At 43.2% G+C, this 18,890-nt stretch overlaps 1 protein-coding gene across 1 annotated transcript; it reads right to left on the reverse strand.

Moving 5' to 3' along the window:
• Positions 1-804: 804 nt before the first annotated feature.
• On the reverse strand, positions 805-1,776 carry LOC149460366 (olfactory receptor 5V1-like). Its single transcript, XM_089679741.1, has one exon. The coding sequence runs from the start codon at positions 1,747-1,749 to the stop codon at positions 805-807; it is 945 nt and encodes a 314-aa protein (XP_089535867.1). The 5' UTR covers positions 1,750-1,776.
• Between the last annotated feature and the right edge of the window lie 17,114 nt (positions 1,777-18,890).

Raw genomic sequence — 18,890 nt, forward strand, 5'->3', positions numbered from 1 at the left:
GTGTGTCATCAAGGGGATGGGAACAGATGGTAAAAGGCATGCTCTCAGTTCATCAGCTGTGGAACCAAATCAATTATATGGATTCCATGGCAAGAAAAAAGCATGTGAACCCCTTGGGATGAACTGGTTTGCCATAAAAAAGTGATTGGATCCTCACAAAAACAAATAGACAAACACAACAGGGCTGATTTACTAAAACTGGAGAGTGCAAAATCTGGTGTAGCCATGCATGGTAGCCAATTGGTTTCTAACTTCAACTTGTTCAATTAAGCTTTCACAATAAAACCTGGAAGCTGATTAGTTCCCATGCAGAGCTGCAACAGATTTTGCGCTTTCCAGTTTTAGTAAATCAACCCCAATGTGCTTAAGATGATAACACACAAACAATTCTAATTTCTTGTGTCTTTATTGAACACACCCAATAAAAGTATTCACAGTGATGGAGGAAAAAGTTAGTGAATCCTTGGAGATAATAGCTGGTCAAACCTCATTTGGAAGCAATGACTTCAATGACATTTGGTAGTTCTGGATCAGACCTGCACAACATTCAGGAGGAATGTCTGACCATTCCTCTATGCAAAACTGCTTTGGATCAGACACATTTGTAGGATGTCTGGTGTGAATGGTCCTCTTGAGGTCATTCCACAACATCTCTGTGAGGTTAAGGTCTGGGCTCAGATGGGACCATTCCAAAAGGCACTATTTTTTTCTGAAGCCAGTCCGTGGTGGATTTACTTTGATGCTTAGGGTCATTGAAGAAATGTTTGATATATAATAACATAATCCAAATGTATTTGTTGCATCCTAACAATAAACCGTTTTTATTTTACTCATTGCTGCCTTCAAGGCTATATGAATCTCCTGATTCCTTAAAGTATAAATGATGGGGTTGATCATTGGTGTCACCGAAAAATATGTGAAGGACAATCCTTTGTAGACATTGAGATATTGATCACTCCTCGGCACCCCGTATAAGCAAAAAAGCGCAGTGTAATATATAGTCACTACAAGGAGGTGGGAGCTGCAGGTAGAGAAGGCTTTCTTCCTTCCCTCCGATGTCTGTATCCTGAGGATTGTGAATATAATAAAGACGTAGGACAGAACAATCAACAGGAAAGGTAAAATGGTTACTGTAAAAGTGACCGTTAAGCCAAATAAAACAACAGGCGTTATGTCTGAGCATGCAGAGGAAAGATAAGGGGTGAAGTCACAGAAAAAATGATTGATGGTAACGGGGCCACAAAATTTAAGATTTAATAAAAAGTAAAATAGAATCACAAGGAGTGTCAATGAAATGAGCCAAAATGTGGTCACCAAATAGAAGCAGAGTCTATTGTGTATGAGAACGGAATATCTGAGAGGCCTACAAATGGCCAAATATCGGTCGTATGACATCAGAGTGAGCAGCAAGGTCTCAACAATCGTAATAGTTCCGGATACATTTAACTGAATAGAACAGCCAATATGGGAGATGGTGGGTCTCCCTGAGAGCATGTGGTGCAATATCAGGGGCACCAGATCTGTTGTATAGAGAAATTCACAGAGGAGCAAATTACCGATCAGGATGTACATGGGACAATGGAGACGAGAGCTTATACATACTAAAAATATAACCATGAGGTTCTCAATGCAAGTCAATGTGTATATGATCAGCAAGAGAAGGAAGAGAGGGATTCTGTAGTCATTGAGGTTCTCGAATCCAACAATCAGGACTTCCACATTGAGTGTTTGATTTTTTTGATGTGCCATCTGTGAAAGGAATTGAATGACTGTTATTAAGCTGTAACCTACTAGTCATAGCAATCTGTCTGATAGTGACTGGTGTGCTCTTTAAAGCCAAATAGAAGGTGTGTGGGACCTCTGCAGAGAGGCCGCTGCTTCAACAACCCGAAGAGCAAGGGTCCTTCTCTTCAACATGCTTGCAGGGGAGAAGCTTGTCTGCTCACACTGTAGCTGCTTTCTAAAGAAAGCAAACTAATTCTTTGGACACTGGGAATAGCCAATTTAAACTGTAAGTCTTATTGGGCTTTAAAGTGGATCTCCAGCCAGACAGCAACATACAATCGGAATACATCCTGTATATCTGAGCCATTTCATCAATCCAAATAATTGTAATTCTGCCTTCTCAGCTCTTACATTGACTTAAAATTAGTCTCCCTGCTCATGAGCCCAGCCAATGCTCATTTTCCTGTCTACCCTAATTATTCATTGTCAAGTAACCATGTTCAACCACCAACATCTCTTCCTTATTGGACATTGTGCCCTGGCATCTTAAATTGTATGCTGGTTTGTGCAGGTCCTCATCTTTTTCTTCTCCTTGATGTTGAACATATACTATATTGCCAAAAGTATTGGCTAGCCCTCTAAATCATTAGATTCAGGTGTTCCAATCCCCTCCATAGACACAGGTGTATACAATCAAGCCCCTAGGCATGCAGACTGCTTCTACAAACATTGGTGAAAGAATGGGTCGCTCTCAGGAGCTCAGTGACTCCAAGCGTGGTCCCGTGATAGGTGGTCACCTGTGCAATAAGTCCATCCGTGACATTTCCTGGCTACTAAATATTCCACACTCAACTGTTAGTGGGATTATAACAAAGTGGAAGAAACTGTGAACAACAGCAACTTAGCCACCAAGTGGTAGGCCACGTCACATGACAGAGCGGGGTCAGCGCATGTTGAAGCGCACAGTGTGCAGAAGTGACCAACTGTCTGCAGAGCCAATAGCTAAAGACCTCCAAACTTGGTGTGGCCTTCAGATGAGCCCAACAACAGTGCGTAGAGAGCTTCATGGAATGGGTTTCAATGGCCAAGCAGCTGCATCCAAGCCTTCCATCACCAAGTGCAATGCAAAGCGTCGGATGCTGTGGTGTAAAGCACGCTGCCACTGGACTCTAGAGTAGTGGAGACATGTTCTCTGGAGTGACAAATCATGCTTCTCTGTCTGGCAATCCGATGGATGTGTCTGGGTTTGGCGGTTACCGGGAGAATGGTCCTTGCCTGACTGCATTGTACCAAGATTGTGTAAAGATTGGTGGAGGGGGGATTATGGTGTGTTTTTTTTCTTCAGGGGTTGGGCCTGGCCCCCTAGTTCCAGTGAAGGGAACTCTTAAGGTGTCAGCATACTAAGAGATTTTGGACAATTTCATGTTCCCAACTTTGTGGGAGGAGATGGCCCCTTCCTGTTCCAAAATGACTGGGCACCAGTGCACAAAGCAAGGTCCATAAAGACATGGAGGAGCCAGTTTGGGGTGGAGGAACTTGACTGTCCTGCACAGAGTCCTGACCTCAACCCCATAGAACACCTTTGGGATGAATTAGAGCGGAGACTGCGAGCCAGGCCTCCTCCCCCGACATCAGTGCCTGACCTGACAAATGTGCTTCTGGAAGAATGGTCCAACCTTCCCATAGACACCCTCCTAAACCTTGTGGACGGCCTTCCCAGAAGAGTTGAAGCTGTTCTAGCTGCAAAGGGCGGGGCCAACTCAATATTGAACCCTACGGACTAAGACTGGGATGCCAATAAAGTTAATGTGCGTGGAGAGGTAGGCAGCCCAATACTTTTGGCAATATAGTGTGTGTGTGTGTGTGTATATGGTATATATATATATATATATATATATATATATATATATATATTTATTTATTTTTGTGTGTGTGTGTCAGTTTGTTATTTTCAGTAATGTCATATTTTTTTACGAATAAACACACTAAGTTTTATTGCTGAAATGTAAAAGTTGCTCTGGCTTATAAGGAGTGCACAGGTGGGAGAACTGTAGTAGTTAAAGGAGGATTATGAGGGCTATTGCTGGTTTCTTGTTCTGCGATTGTTAGATGCATGGCTGTCTTGGCTTAAAACGAAACATCACTGCATCTGAGCCCAGCAAACCAAAAATGCTATTTAATTCATTTCGAATAGTCAGAGCAAACTCCCCCATCCATCCATCCATCCAAAACACCTCTTTAGCATTTCTGGCCTTGGCCATCTTGAGTAAGGGCAGATGATTCATGTAGTATTTGCTTTCTAGAATTCATCTGCCCTTAGCTCAGGCATGCAGGCAGGAGGGTATGTTTAACTCAGCAAACCCCTCCTTCTTTCCTGAAGACTCCTGGCATGTGTGACATAATTTGCCTAGGCCTGGAAACCCGGAAGTAACTGAAGAAATGTGCAAAAAGAAGTTTAAAATCAGTAAATATGATATACTTCCCTATCTATTTACAAATGCTGGCAGCATAATGATTAACAATAGTCAGTGTTGACTGAGAGAGTGCAGTTACTCTTTAAATGGGATCTCCAATCTTTAGAAAAAACAAAGTCAACAGTTACAAATACTATCTTCACCCAGGCTTGTCCTTTGCTGTTCTTTGGGTCCCCGGTACCGGCATGTTTACTAACGGAAGTCGGCTGTGATTCTTTGTGGTTTCACAGCCAGCTTCTCACTATGCATGCGCGGATCATGCTGTGCTGTATCAATGGTCCAGCAGCCTCCTAGTCCCAGAAGGTTGTGGGCAAGGAGGGGGGAAGACCTTCCACTCAGCTCACCTAGGAAGTTGGAGTGGAAGTGGGAGCAGGTACCTGCTGAAACTAGGGTCCTGCTCACCCTTATAAAAGAAAAAACCTCCAGGAGGGGGAAGGAAAACTGAACTCATACTATGCCCCCCAGCCCGTGCCCCCTCCCCTGACTTCTCCATCAACATCAATAATATAACCATCAGTTCCTCCCCTCATGCCAGGGTACTAGGTGTAATCCTAGACTCCCATCTGTCCTTTCAGCCCCAAATCCAATCACTGTCCAAATCTTGGAGACTTCACCTCGGCAACATCTCCAACCTTCACAACATCTCCAAGATAGAGACGTTCCTAACCTCAGAAACTACTAAGCAACTTATTCCCTCCCTTGTTATCTCTCGCCTTGACTCATTGGCTGACCTCATCACAGGCTATCTCCTCTTCAGTCTATCATGAATGCTGCTGCCAGACTCGTCCACCTTACTAACCGTTCTGTATCTGCCACCCCTCTCTGCCAATTCCTCCACTGGCCTCCACTCAGTGTCCTCCACCCCTCTCTGCCAATCCCTCCACTGGCCTCCACTCAGTGTCCTCCACCCCTCTCAGCCAATCCTTCCACTGGCCTCCACTCAGTGTCCTCCACCCCTCTCTGCCAATCCCTCCACTGGCCTCCACTCAGTGTCCTCCACCCCTCTCTGCCAATCCCTCCACTGGCTTCCCATGTCCAAATTAATAATGTTCAAAACAATAACAATAACATATAAAGCCATTTATAACTCCGCCCCAAATTACATCACCAATCTTGTCTCTAAATATCACCCAAACCGTACTCCTCACACAGCCTCCTGCTCTCTAGCTCCCTTGTCCCCTCCTCTCAAGCTGATCTCCAGGACTTCTCCAGAGCTTCCCCCATCCTCTGTGACTCTCTACCCCAATTTATCAGACTATCGCCTACTCTGCCCACTTTTAGGCGATCTCTGAAAACATATCTCTTCAGGGAAGCCTATCCTGCCCTCAGCTAATAATGGAATCTTCTATTCCTCCTACCAGTCCATCTCCCACAGTTATTACCTTTTGTACCACTAGCCCAGGGGCGGACTAACCATTCGAGCACTCGGGCACTGCTCGAGGGCCCGGGGTCATTAGGGGGCCCCATGAGATGTCCCTGGTACCTTTCATTGGCTTTTTCATAGGCATTTTTGGGTGTGGGTGAGGACACAGGGGCCCCATGATCCCCTATTGCCCTATGAGTTGTCAGTCCGCCCCTCCCTCTTAGATTGTAAGCTCCAAGGAGCAGGGCCCTCCTATCCCTATTGTATTGAACTGTATTGTTGCTGTATTGTCTCCCATTATATTGTAAAGCGCTGAGCAAACTGTTGGCGCTATAAATCCTGTATAATAATAATAATAATAGTAATAAAATAATGAGGTTCTCTGGTACACAAGTTCCAGGATGCTAAACAGAGCCCCCCCCCCCCCCCAACCTTCCAAACTGAGCCCCCCTCCTCCACCCAAGCTGAGAAAGATTGCACTCATATGGACAGTGGCTGGACTGTAATAAGAGCTACTGCCAGCCATAGGGATGCCACCCTTTGGCCCATGGGAAACTAAACAGAATAGAGAGGGCTTAGCAAGGGTAAACCATGATGAGTATGGGGAATCCAAAGAACATATTTGGTTACCATTATGTCAATGAAATTCTGGTGTTCTCTGGGAACCGAGGGATCTTATAACTCATTAAAAGCACTCATCATTTGTGATTTGGTCTTTCCATAAAAATTACTAAATGGTACATAATGAAATAACTCACCTGTAACTCATTTGGTATGGTCCACCTTCTTTTGAGCTGCCCCTCTACCGGATTCTGTGGAAGAAACCAAACATATGTTGTATGCATAAATAAACCGAAACAAGAATAATATCAGTCATGGAAATATTATTGCTTCCATTAAAGTGAATCTAAAGGCTTATTTAATTTAAGAAAAAATAATAAACATGTCTATATTTGCGGTGTGTAGTGGTTTTGCACAAAGCAGCCCAGATCCTCCTATTCTCGGGTCCATCACAATCTCACCTCTCCCCTCCCTCCTGTTGGTTGCCCGCCACAGCAAGCAGCTTGCTATGGGGGGCATCTGCTGCTCCATTTGTCCATTCACACATGGAGCCGTGGCTTGGCCCTGCCCCTTCTCTCTTTTCATTGGCTCACTGGCTGTGATTGACAGCAGTGGTAGCCAATGAGAGGGGAAGTCCCGGGATAGCCGAGACTCCAGTGCACATTGCTGGATCGAGAGGGGGCTTAGGTGAGTATTAGGGGGGACTTGGGGGGATGCTGCACACAGAAGGTTTTTACCTTTATGAATAGAATGAATGAAAAGAACAGACCTTGATCCTTTACAACCGCTTTAAGGTATACTTCCATGGCCATCACAGCTTTGAAGATTTTAGTGTCGCAATGATTATTGGGTTACAGCAATGGGAGTGCATGGAATGTGACATAAATCTTATTTGGAAATTTAGTAAAAAACAATGATTCTTCAATAGAAACAGATGTTTTTTTTTACAAAGGAGATTGTGAGAAAAATCAGATAGAGGTAGAGTGAAGATCTATGACCTGGGACAGGGACCTCCAAACATTCTAAACCAAGTTTACTTTCCTTCAGAATTTAGGGGGGGGCAGACTGTGGCCCCTAGGAGTAGAAAATGCCCTATCATCCCCCACAGCCATTTCCTCCTGTACCACCTTCCCCTCCCTCCTAGATTGTAAGCTCGGAAGAGCAGGGCCCTCGAACCCCTCGTGTATTGTATTGTTACTGTATTGTCCCATGTTCTGTCCCCCTTGCTATTGTACAGCACTGAGCAAACCCTTTGGCGCTATATAAATACTGTATAATAATAATAATAATAATATCATTGGCTTTAAAGGGAGGAAAAGTACCTCATCCATGGTGTCAGTGGGAGGAATGATGCCAAATAATTGGTGTCAGTTGGAGGAATAGTATCCAATAATTGGTGTCAGTTGGAAGAATAGTGCTCCATCTATGTTGTTGGTGGTAGGAGTGATACCCAATGAGATTGGTGTCCGTTGGAGGAATAGTGCCCCATTGATGGCATCAGTGGGAGCAATTATGCCCAATAATTGGTGTCAGTTGGAGGAATAGTGCTCCATATATAGAGTCGGTGGGAGGAATAGCGCCTAATAATTGATGTCAGTGGGAGGAATGATGCCCAATAATTGGTGTCAGTTGGAGGAATAGTATCCAAAAACTGGTGTCAGTTGGAGGAAAAGTGTTCCATCTATGGTGTCGGTGGGAGGAATGGTACCCAATGATTGGTGTCAGTTGGAGGAATAGTGCCCCATTGATGGTGTCGGTGGGAGGAATAGGAAGGAAAAAATGTCACCAGCACACCAAGGATCACCAATCTGGGTCCAAAAGTTTTAATAAACGATCACATAGTTACAACAAGGCAACGTTCCGGAGTCTCGCAGGACCCCTTCATCAGGCTTGTGTGTGTGTGTATATATATATATATATATATATATATATATATATATATATATATATATATATACACACATACAACAGAAAGTAGAAAGAAAAAAAAACTATATATATATATATTTTTTAAATTTATATATTTGTTTTTCCTTTCTACTTTCTGCTGTAAAGCATATCCAATAAATAAAATATTATAAATCAAGGTGTATATTGATTAGTGTGTTAAAAAGTTATAGTGTCTACGAACTGTGGTATATTTTTTTATGGACTTTTTTTAATACCAGTAATGGTGGCAATCAGCAACTTATAGCAGAATTGCGGTATTGCGTCGGACAGTCTGACACTAACTGACATTTTGTGGGAACCAGTAACACTAACAGAGTGATCATTGCTAAAAAATATCACTGTATTGATGACTGCCACTGTCACTGTATTGATGACTGTCACTGTATTGATGACTGTCACTGTCACTGTATTGATGACTGTCACTGTCACTGTATTGATGACTGCCACTGTATTGATGACTGTCACTGTATTGATGACTGTCACTGTCACTGTATTGATGACTGTCACTGTCACTGTATTGATGACTGTCACTGTATTGACGACTGGGGAGTTTTCTGGTTGTAGAAAAAAACGTCAAAAGCCAAAAAGAGCCGCTGTAAAAACATCTGTTGTGCATGAGGACTAAATCATGGCAAACCAGCATTTTTGGACTTTTTTTGACTAAACAAAATGTTTTCTTTGGTCAAAAAAACTCTAAAAAATGCAAACGCGGCAAAACGCTAATACAAAAACGCTGAAAACGCACTTTTCAACGTGACACAGCTAATGTTACCAGTGTTATTTAAATGCCCCCCCCCCCCCTCCTAGTGTGCATGGAGACTTATGTGTGACTATTATGCGTGTGTTTGAAATATTTCAGTAGACAACAGGCTCAGGTTTAGTGAATGGAAGGTGTCAGTAAAGTCTTGTAGTTTGTCTCTGGATGTCTCGCCCGGCACATCAATCATCTCCCGTACAATATAATTGGCGGCATAGTCTGGGAAATAACGTACCTGTAATTCCTAGGTGTGTTGGTGGCTCTTTACATGTATGAAGGTGTCATGCGTGTCTTATATATATTTCCTTGTTACATTTTCTACAAATACTGATCAGTCTCACAGGACTCATTACCCAGGAAGCCTCTGTTCATGTCTATTAATTTATTTATTTGATAAAATGTGTAAAGCGATCTCATCTATCTGAGTGTCTCTAAGGGAGTAGTTCTCAACCCCAGAGAGACCAAAGCCTGATCAATTCTAAAATCCTTCCACACCCCAACGGTAAAGAAAAAAAGTGTATGGTCATACATTGAAAGTTTGGGAATGAACAAAAAAAAATTACACACACACAGAGCATAAGGTGGGAGGATTCATTTATTTTATTTATTGCAGGTATTTTTATTGCGTGTCACTGTATGCAGCACTTTACGTACTCACCAGCTACTTTATTAGGTCCTCCTGTTCAATGGCTTGGGAACACAAATTGGCAATCAGCCAATCACATGGCAGCAACTCAATGCATTTAGGCATCTAGACGTGGTAAAGACGACTTGCTAAATGTGGCATGGTTGTTGGTGCCAGACGGGCTGGTCTGAGTATTTCAAAAACTGTTGATCTACTGGGATTTTCACACACAACCATCTCTACGTTTTACAGAGAATGGTCCGAAAAAGAGAAAATATCCAGAGAGTGGCAGTTGTGTGGAGGAAAATGCCTTGTTGAGGTAAGCGGAGAATGGGCAGACTGGTTGCTGCAACATTCAGATGGTTGGGTCAGAATTTGGCGTAAACAACATGAAAGCATGGATCCACCTTGCCTTGTATCAACGGTTCAGACTGGTAGTGGTGGTGTCATGGTGTGGTGGTTCCATCCTGCCTTGTATCAACGGTTCAGGCTGGTGGTGGTGGTGTCATGGTGTGCGGGATCCATCCTGCCTTGTATCAACGATTCAGGCTGGTGGTGGTGGTGACATGGTGTGGTGGAGCCATCCTGTCTTGTATCCATGGTTCTGGCTGGTGATGGTGGTGTCATGGTGTGCTGATCCATCCTGCCTTGTATCAATGGTTCAGGCTGGTGGTGGTGGTGTCATGGTGTGGTGATCCATCCTGCCTTGTATCAATGGTTCAGACTGGTGGTGGAGGTGTCATGGTGTGGTGATCCATCCTGCCTTGTATCAATGGTTCAGACTGGTGGTGGAGGTGTCATGGTGTGGGGGATCCATCCTGTCTTGTATCAACGGTTCAGGCTGGTGGTGCTGGTGTCATGGTGTGACGGATCCATCCTGCCTTGTATCAATGGTTCAGGCTGGTGGTGGTGGTGTCATGGTGTGGTGATCCATCCTGCCTTGTATCAACGGTTCAAGCTGGTGGTGGTGGTGTCATGGTGTGGGGGATCCATCCTGCCTTGTATCAGTGGTTCAGGCTGGTGGTGGTGTCATGGTGTGATGGATCCATCCTGCCTTGTATCCATGGTTCAGGCTGGTGGTGTCATGGTGTGATGGATCCATCCTGCCTTGTATCAATGGTTCAGGTTGGTGGTGTCATGGTGTGGGGGATCCATCCTGCCTTGTATCAATGGTTCAGGCTGGTGGTGGTGGTGTCATGGTGTGGTGGAGCCATCCTGCCTTGTATCCATGGTTCAGGCTGGTGGTGGTGGTGTCATGGTGTGGTGATCCATCCTGCCTTGTATCAATGGTTCAGGCTGGTGGTGGTGGTGTCATGGTGTGGTGGAGCCATCCTGCCTTGTATCAGTGGTTCAGGCTGGTGGTGGTGTCATGGTGTGATGGATCCATCCTGCCTTGTATCCATGGTTCAGGCTGGTGGTGTCATGGTGTGATGGATCCATCCTGCCTTGTATCAACGGTTCAGGCTGGTAGTGGTGGTGCTATGGTGTGGGGGAGATCATTCAGGTGTGAACAGGACCTCCAGTTGGCCTTGATGTGAAGATAACAAAGCAAGGCCCATTCCACACAGGCATTCCGATTTCTTCATCAATTCAGTTAAAAAAACAGATCAGTTTACATCCATTTTTATCCAGTTTACATCCATTTACATCCGTTTTCATCTGTTTAGATTAGTTTGTAATCCATTTACATCCATTTTCATCATTTTTTTGTCAGTTTACATCCGTTTTTCATCAGTTCCATTTTATTTAATGGAAGAAAAATAGGGCTTTCTTCCGAAAACAAAAACGGATGTTATCGGATGCGGACATTAATGGATATAAACAAATGATCATCCGTTTACATCCGCTAGTCCATAGAGATACACGGGTGTCTGTTTTTCATACGTAAACGAACAGATGGAAACCGGACATACAGAATGCCCATGTGAAAGGGGCCTTATACTGTACATACTTTTTTTTTTTCGGGGAAAAAAAAAACTTTGGGAAATATTGTTTTGAAGAATAATTTTATTTTGTTCCATTTGTTTGACTATAGATCGCACTTTAACTTAACAGAAATGTAGATTTTGTGTTATTATAAGCAGGACAAATCACAGGAAAAAAATGTATGCTTGCTGGTAAGGCTGTTCAAAGTATGGCAAAGAGTTTGTGTTAGTTTTAAAAGTTATTTACAGATATAATAAAAGCTTTACAAAAATAAAAGTGAACTGAATGAATACAAAGTTATAAATACAATGAAAGCTTTCTTTCAACGTAAAAAAAACACATGGAATGAATATATATATATATAAAAATACTGTAAATAACATCAATAAAAAACTTTACTGATACTTCTAGGAGTCTTTCAAGGCAGCATCTGAAGAGAGCATAGCTTCACCAATTTTCCTAGGAACACTGCAACCACCAATTTTAACCGCTTACCTGCTGCAGTATAGCAGATATACTGCGACACGGCGGCACTGGTGCGCAAAATCACATACGTGATTTTGCATTTCCAGGAAGGGGGCAGGCGCTAGCCACGCACACACCCTACCTGCGTCGCCATTCACAGCTGTGGATGTCAGTCACCAGGTCCCGGCAGGTAATTACCCACTGGCGCCCAGTGATTACCGACAATCACCGATGGGGAGGAGGACTGTTTTATTTACAAACAGTTCTTCTCCTTGTCAGCTCGGGCTCACTGCACAGCACAGCCATCCTGATCAGCCATCCTGATCAGTGTGATTACAGTGATGTGAGTGCATATTTAAGGCTACAATAAAAATTATCTTTGTTTTAATATACTGCACCATGATACTCTTCTTTGATTCCCCGAGTGTTTCCAAAGTTATGAAGGCATGATGACCACTTACAGTTAAGACTTTTCATGTGTGCTGATTTGGCTGATTGCAGTCTATTGCTCCTGGATACTCCAACAGATCATCACTCCCAGAGCAATCACTTATCCCATACCCTCCTTCTTATGATGCCACATATCCCATACCCTCCTTCTTATGATGCCACATATCCCATACCCTCCTTCTTATGATGCCACATATCCCATACCCTCCTTCTAATGATGCCACATATCCCATACCCTTCCTCTTATGATGCCACATATCCCGTACCCTCCTTCTTATGATGCCACATATCCCATACCCTCCCTCTTATGATGCCACATATCCCATACCCTCCTTCTTATGATGCCACATATCCCATACTCTCCCTCTTATGATGCCACATATGCCATACCCTCCTTCTTATGATGCCACATATCCCATACCCTCCCTCTTATGATGCCACATATCCCATACCCTCCCTCTTATGATGCCACATATCCCATACCCTCCCTCTTATGATGCCACAAATCCCATACCCTCCCTCTTATGATGCCACATATCCCATACCCTCCCTCTTATGATGCCACAAATCCCATACCCTCCATCTTATGATGCCACATATCCCATACCCTCCTTCTTATGATGCCACATATCCTATACCCTCCCTCTTATGATGCCACATATCCCATACCCTCCTTCTTATGGCGCCACATATCCCATACCCTCCCTCTTATGATGCCACATATGCCATACCCTCCTTCTTATGATGCCATATATCCCATACCCTCCCTCTTATGATGCCACATATCCCATACCCTCCCTCTTATGATGCCACAAATCCCATACCCTCCCTCTTATGATGCCACATATCCCATACCCTCCTTCTTATGATGCCACATATCCCATACCCTCCTTCTAATGATGCCACATATCCCATACCCTCCTTCTAATGATGCCACATATCCCATACCCTCCCTCTTATGATGCCACATATGCCATACCCTCCTTCTTATGATGCCACATATCCCATACCCTCCTTCTTATGATGCCACATATCCCATACCCTCCCTCTTATGATGCCACATATCCCATACCCTCCCTCTTATGATGCCACATATCCCATACCCTCCCTCTTATGATGCCACATATCCCATATCCTCCTTCTAATGATGCCACATATCCCATACCCTCCTTCTAATGATGCCACATATCCCATACCCTCCCTCTTATGATGCCACATATGCCATACCCTCCTTCTTATGATGCCACATATCCCATACCCTCCCAATTATGATGCCACATATCCCATACCCTCCCTCTTATGATGCCACATATCCCATACCCTCCTTCTTATGATGCCACATATCCCATACCCTCCTTCTAATGATGCCACATATCCCATACCCTCCTTCTAATGATGCCACATATCCCATACCCTCCCTCTTATGATGCCACATATGCCATACCCTCCTTCTTATGATGCCACATATCCCATACCCTCCTTCTTATGATGCCACATATCCCATACCCTCCCTCTTATGATGCCACATATCCCATACCCTCCCTCTTATGATGCCACATATCCCATACCCTCCCTCTTATGATGCCACATATCCCATATCCTCCTTCTAATGATGCCACATATCCCATACCCTCCTTCTAATGATGCCACATATCCCATACCCTCCCTCTTATGATGCCACATATGCCATACCCTCCTTCTTATGATGCCACATATCCCATACCCTCCCAATTATGATGCCACATATCCCATACCCTCCCTCTTATGATGCCACATATCCCATACCCTCCCTCTTATGATGCCACATATCCCATACCCTTCTTCTTATGATGCCACATATCCCATACCCTCCCTCTTATGATGCCACATATGCCATACCCTCCCTCTTATGATGCCACATATGCCATACCCTCCCTCTTATGATGCCACATATCCCAAACCCTCCCTCTTACGATGCCACATATGCCATACCCTCCCTCTTATGATGCCACATATCCCATACCCTCCCTCTTATGATGCCACATATGCCATACCCTCCTTCTTATGATGCCACATATCCCATACCCTTCTTCCTATGATGCCACATATCCCATACCCTCCTTCTTATGATGCCACATATCCCATACCCTCCTTCTTAGGATGCCACATATCCCATACCCTCCTTCTTATGATGCCACATATCCCATACCCTTCTTCTTATGATGCCACATATGCCATACCCTCCCTCTTATGATGCCACATATCCCATACCCTCCCAATTATGATGCCACATATCCCATACCCTCCCTCTTATGATGCCACATATCCCATACCCTCCTTCTTATGATGCCACATATCCCATACCCTCCTTCTAATGATGCCACATATCCCATACCCTCCTTCTAATGATGCCACATATCCCATACCCTCCCTCTTATGATGCCACATATGCCATACCCTCCTTCTTATGATGCCACATATCCCATACCCTCCTTCTTATGATGCCACATATCCCATACCCTCCCTCTTATGATGCCACATATCCCATACCCTCCCTCTTATGATGCCACATATCCCATACCCTCCCTCTTATGATGCCACATATCCCAAACCCTCCTTCTTAGGATGCCACATATCCCATACCCTCCTTCTTAGGATGCCACATATCCCATACCCTCCTTCTTATGATGCCACATATCCCATACCCTTCTTCTTATGATGCCACATATGCCATACCCTCCTTCTTATGATGCCACATATCCCATACCCTCCTTCTTAGGATGCCACATATCCCATACCCTCCTTCTTATGATGCCACATATCCCATACCCTTCTTCTTATGATGCCACATATGCCATACCCTCCTTCTTATGATGCCACATATCCCATACCCTCCTTCTTAGGATGCCACATATCCCATACCCTCCTTCTTATGATGCCACATATGCCATACCCTCCCTCTTATGATGCCACATATCCCAAACCCTCCTTCTTATGATGCCACATATCCCATACCCTCCCTCTTATGATGCCACATATCCCAAACCCTCCTTCTTATGATGCCACATATCCCATACCCTCTTTCTTATGATGCCAAATATCCCATACCCTCTTTCTTATGATGCCAAATATCCCATACCCTCCTTCTTATGATGCCACATATCCCATACCCTCTTTCTTATGATGCCACATATGCCATACCCTCCCTCTTATGATGCCACATATCCCATACCCTTCTTCTTACGATGCCACATATCCCATACCCTCCCTCTTATGATGCCACATATCCCATACCCTCCTTCTTATGATGCCACATATCCCATACCCTTCTTCTTATGATGCCACATATGCCATACCCTCCCTCTTATGATGCCACATATGCCATACCCTCCTTCTTATGATGCCACATATCCCATACCCTTCTTCTTATGATGCCACATATCCCATACCCTCCTTCTTATGATGCCACATATCCCATACCCTCCTTCTTATGATGCCACATATCCCATACCCTCCTTCTTAGAATGCCACATATCCCATACCCTCCTTCTTATGATGCCACATATCCCATACCCTTCTTCTTATGATGCCACATATCCCATACCCTCCCTCTTATGATGCCACATATCCCATACCCTCCCTCTTATGATGCCACATATCCTAAACCCTCCTTCTTACAATGCCACATATCCCATACCCTCCTTCTTGCGATGCCACATATCCCATACCCTCCTTCTTGCAATGCCTCATATAATCACAAGCACCACAATTTTCTTTTCATCTGTTTTACAGTGATGGTCGAAATACCACCCTAAGAGAGGGGCATTCTTCTCACTGGCCACGACTGAATTGCTTTTACCAAGGCTTCCCCTAGATCTGAAAATTCTAACAAGGGTTCCACTGGGGCAGCAAAGTAGAGGAAGGCTGATCTACATGCATATATGGTTAGCTTTTATTAATTTATTCAAAAACGTTTTATCCCAAAAGGTAAACAGCCATTTCTGTAACTGCTTAGGAAGCTGAAGGTCAACTTTAATTTTTTTTGTCCAATCCGTCAAAATTTGCTAGTCCATTTAACACGACCCTCTCCCATGATTACCGGTGTTGCTGTCCAGTCATACTCTCAGAGAGTCCATCAGCTGATGAACCAAATACGTTTTTAAACCCTTAAGGCCAAAGCCAATTTTCAGGTTTCAGACTCTCACACTTTGAATGACAATTGCGCGGTCATACAACACTGTACCCAAACTAAATTTTTATCATTTTGCTCACACAACTGGAGCTTTCTTTTGGTGGTATTTAATCACCGCTGGGGTTTTTATTTTTTGCTAAATTAACAAAAAAAGACTGAAAATTGTGAAAAAAAAAACCCACATTTTTCTTTGTTTCTGTTTTAAAAGTTTGCAAATAAATAATTGTTCTTCATAAATTTTTGCCAGCATGTATTCTGCTACATGTCTTTGGTGAAAATAACCCAAATCAGTATTTATTATTTAGTCTTTATGAACATTATAGAGTTCACAAACTATGGTATAAATCTGAATATTGATCAATCCTGAAGTACTGACAGCCAATCTAATTTCATGAGGCCCAAAAATGTCAGAACAGTACAGATATCCCCCAAATGTCAGAACAGTACAGATATCCCCCAAATGTCAGAACAGTACAGATATCCCCCAAATGTCAGGACGGTACAGATATCCCCCAAATGTCAGGATGGTACAGATATCCCCCAAATGTCAGCACAGTACAGATATCCCCCAAATGTCACAACAGTACAGATATCCCCCAAACGTCAGAACCGTACAGATATCCCCCAAATGTCAGAACAGTACAGATATCCCCCAAATGTCAGAACAGTACAGATATCCCCCAAATGTCAGAACGGTACAGATATCCCCCAAATGTCAGGACAGTACGGATATCCCCCAAATGTCAGGACAGTACAGATATCCCCCAAATGTTAGGACAGTACAGATATCCCCCCAAATGTCAGGACAGTACAGATATCCCCCAAATGTCAGAACAGTACAGATATCCCCCAAATGTCAGCACAGTACAGATATCCCCCAAATGTCAGAGTGGTACAGATATCCCCCAAATGTCAGCACAGTACAGATATCCCCCAAATTACCCTTTTTTGAAAAGTAGACAGTCTGACGTATTTCATAAGAGGCATGGCGAGTTTTTTGAAGTTGTAATTTTTTTGTCATAATTTTTTGGAAAATGGAGAAATTAAAAAAATTATTTTCACAATTTTTTTATACATACTGTCACCAGTGCAGTACAGCGTCATCATATAACTGGTGTGGCAGTGATCAAGGAAACGTACTTGTGACCGTATGAAAAAAAAAACTGATTTTTTTTTTTTCAATTTGTTTTAATTATTATTTTTTTTTTTTTTATTACATTTTTTTTCTCTTTTTTAAGATTTGTTTTTATATTACACTATGACCAAAATAGTATAATGTTACCATAGTAACATTGTACTACTTTTAGGAAGTGATTGATATATATATTTTTTTTTTACACAATCTGATTGATTCTAGCAAATAATTTCTTTTCTATAAGCAAGCATTTAACTGAATGAAATCGATTCATTCATGTTTTTTTGTTGTGATTATCTGTGATTGGCCATGGCAAATCACATGACACAGATGGGCTGTGATTGGCACAGCCTGTGCATGTGATCACTGTGACCATTCACAGCTAGACACACTTGTATGCAATGGATGGCATGAAAGGAAGTCATCCATTGTTTACAACTGTCATGTGATTGGTCACAGCAGGTACTGGCAATGGGACCTGTACACAGATCTGTCATCGGCCGTGTCCGAGGCACACAGCCGGTGAAATATGTCACCACAGCATGGCCCTACAGCCACGTGCAAGGCTCAATCTCGGAAGGATATCATATGACGCCCTCCTGGATTGACGGGAAGTGGTTAAAGTGGCAAGAAACCCCTTGGAATTACCTGGTTTGCAACAAATAGACAAACACAATGGGGTTGATTTACTGAAACTGGAGAATGCTAAATCTGGTGTAGCCATGCATGGTAGCCATTTGGTTTCTAACTGCAGCTTGTTTTATTAAGCTTTCAAAATAAAACCTTGAAGCTCATTGGTTTCTATGCAGAGCTGCAGCAGATTTTGCACTCTCCAGTTTTAGTAAATCAACCCCAATGTGTTTAAGATGATAACACACAGACAATTCTAAATTTAGTGTCTTTATTGAACACACCCATTAAAAACATTCACAGTGCTGGAGGAAAACGTGAGTGAACCCTTGGAGATAATAACTGGTCAAACCTCATTTGGAAGCAATGACTTCAATGATATTTGGTAGTTCTGGATCAGACCTACACAGCATTCAGGAGGAAATTCTGACCATTCCTCTATGCAAAACTGCACATTTGTAGGATGTCTGGTGTGAATGGTCCTCTTGAGGTCATTCCACAACATCTCTATGAGGTTAAGGTCTGGGCTCTGACTGGGCCATTCCAAAAGGCACTATTTTTTTCTGAAGCCAGTCCGTGGTGGATTTACTTTGATGCTTAGGGTCATTGAAGAAATGTTTGATATATAATAACATAATCCAAATGTATTTGTTGCATC

The sequence above is a fragment of the Staurois parvus genome, unplaced genomic scaffold (assembly GCF_062004578.1).
Source record: "Staurois parvus isolate SC_StPar_1 unplaced genomic scaffold, SC_StPar_1.0 ptg000231l, whole genome shotgun sequence".
Classification (NCBI taxonomy): domain Eukaryota; kingdom Metazoa; phylum Chordata; class Amphibia; order Anura; family Ranidae; genus Staurois; species Staurois parvus.

Bases quoted from the DNA above. Each gene is read 5' to 3' on its own strand.
- LOC149460366 (XM_089679741.1), bottom strand. From the start codon at position 1,749: ATGGCACATCAAAAAAATCAAACACTCAATGTGGAAGTCCTGATTGTT.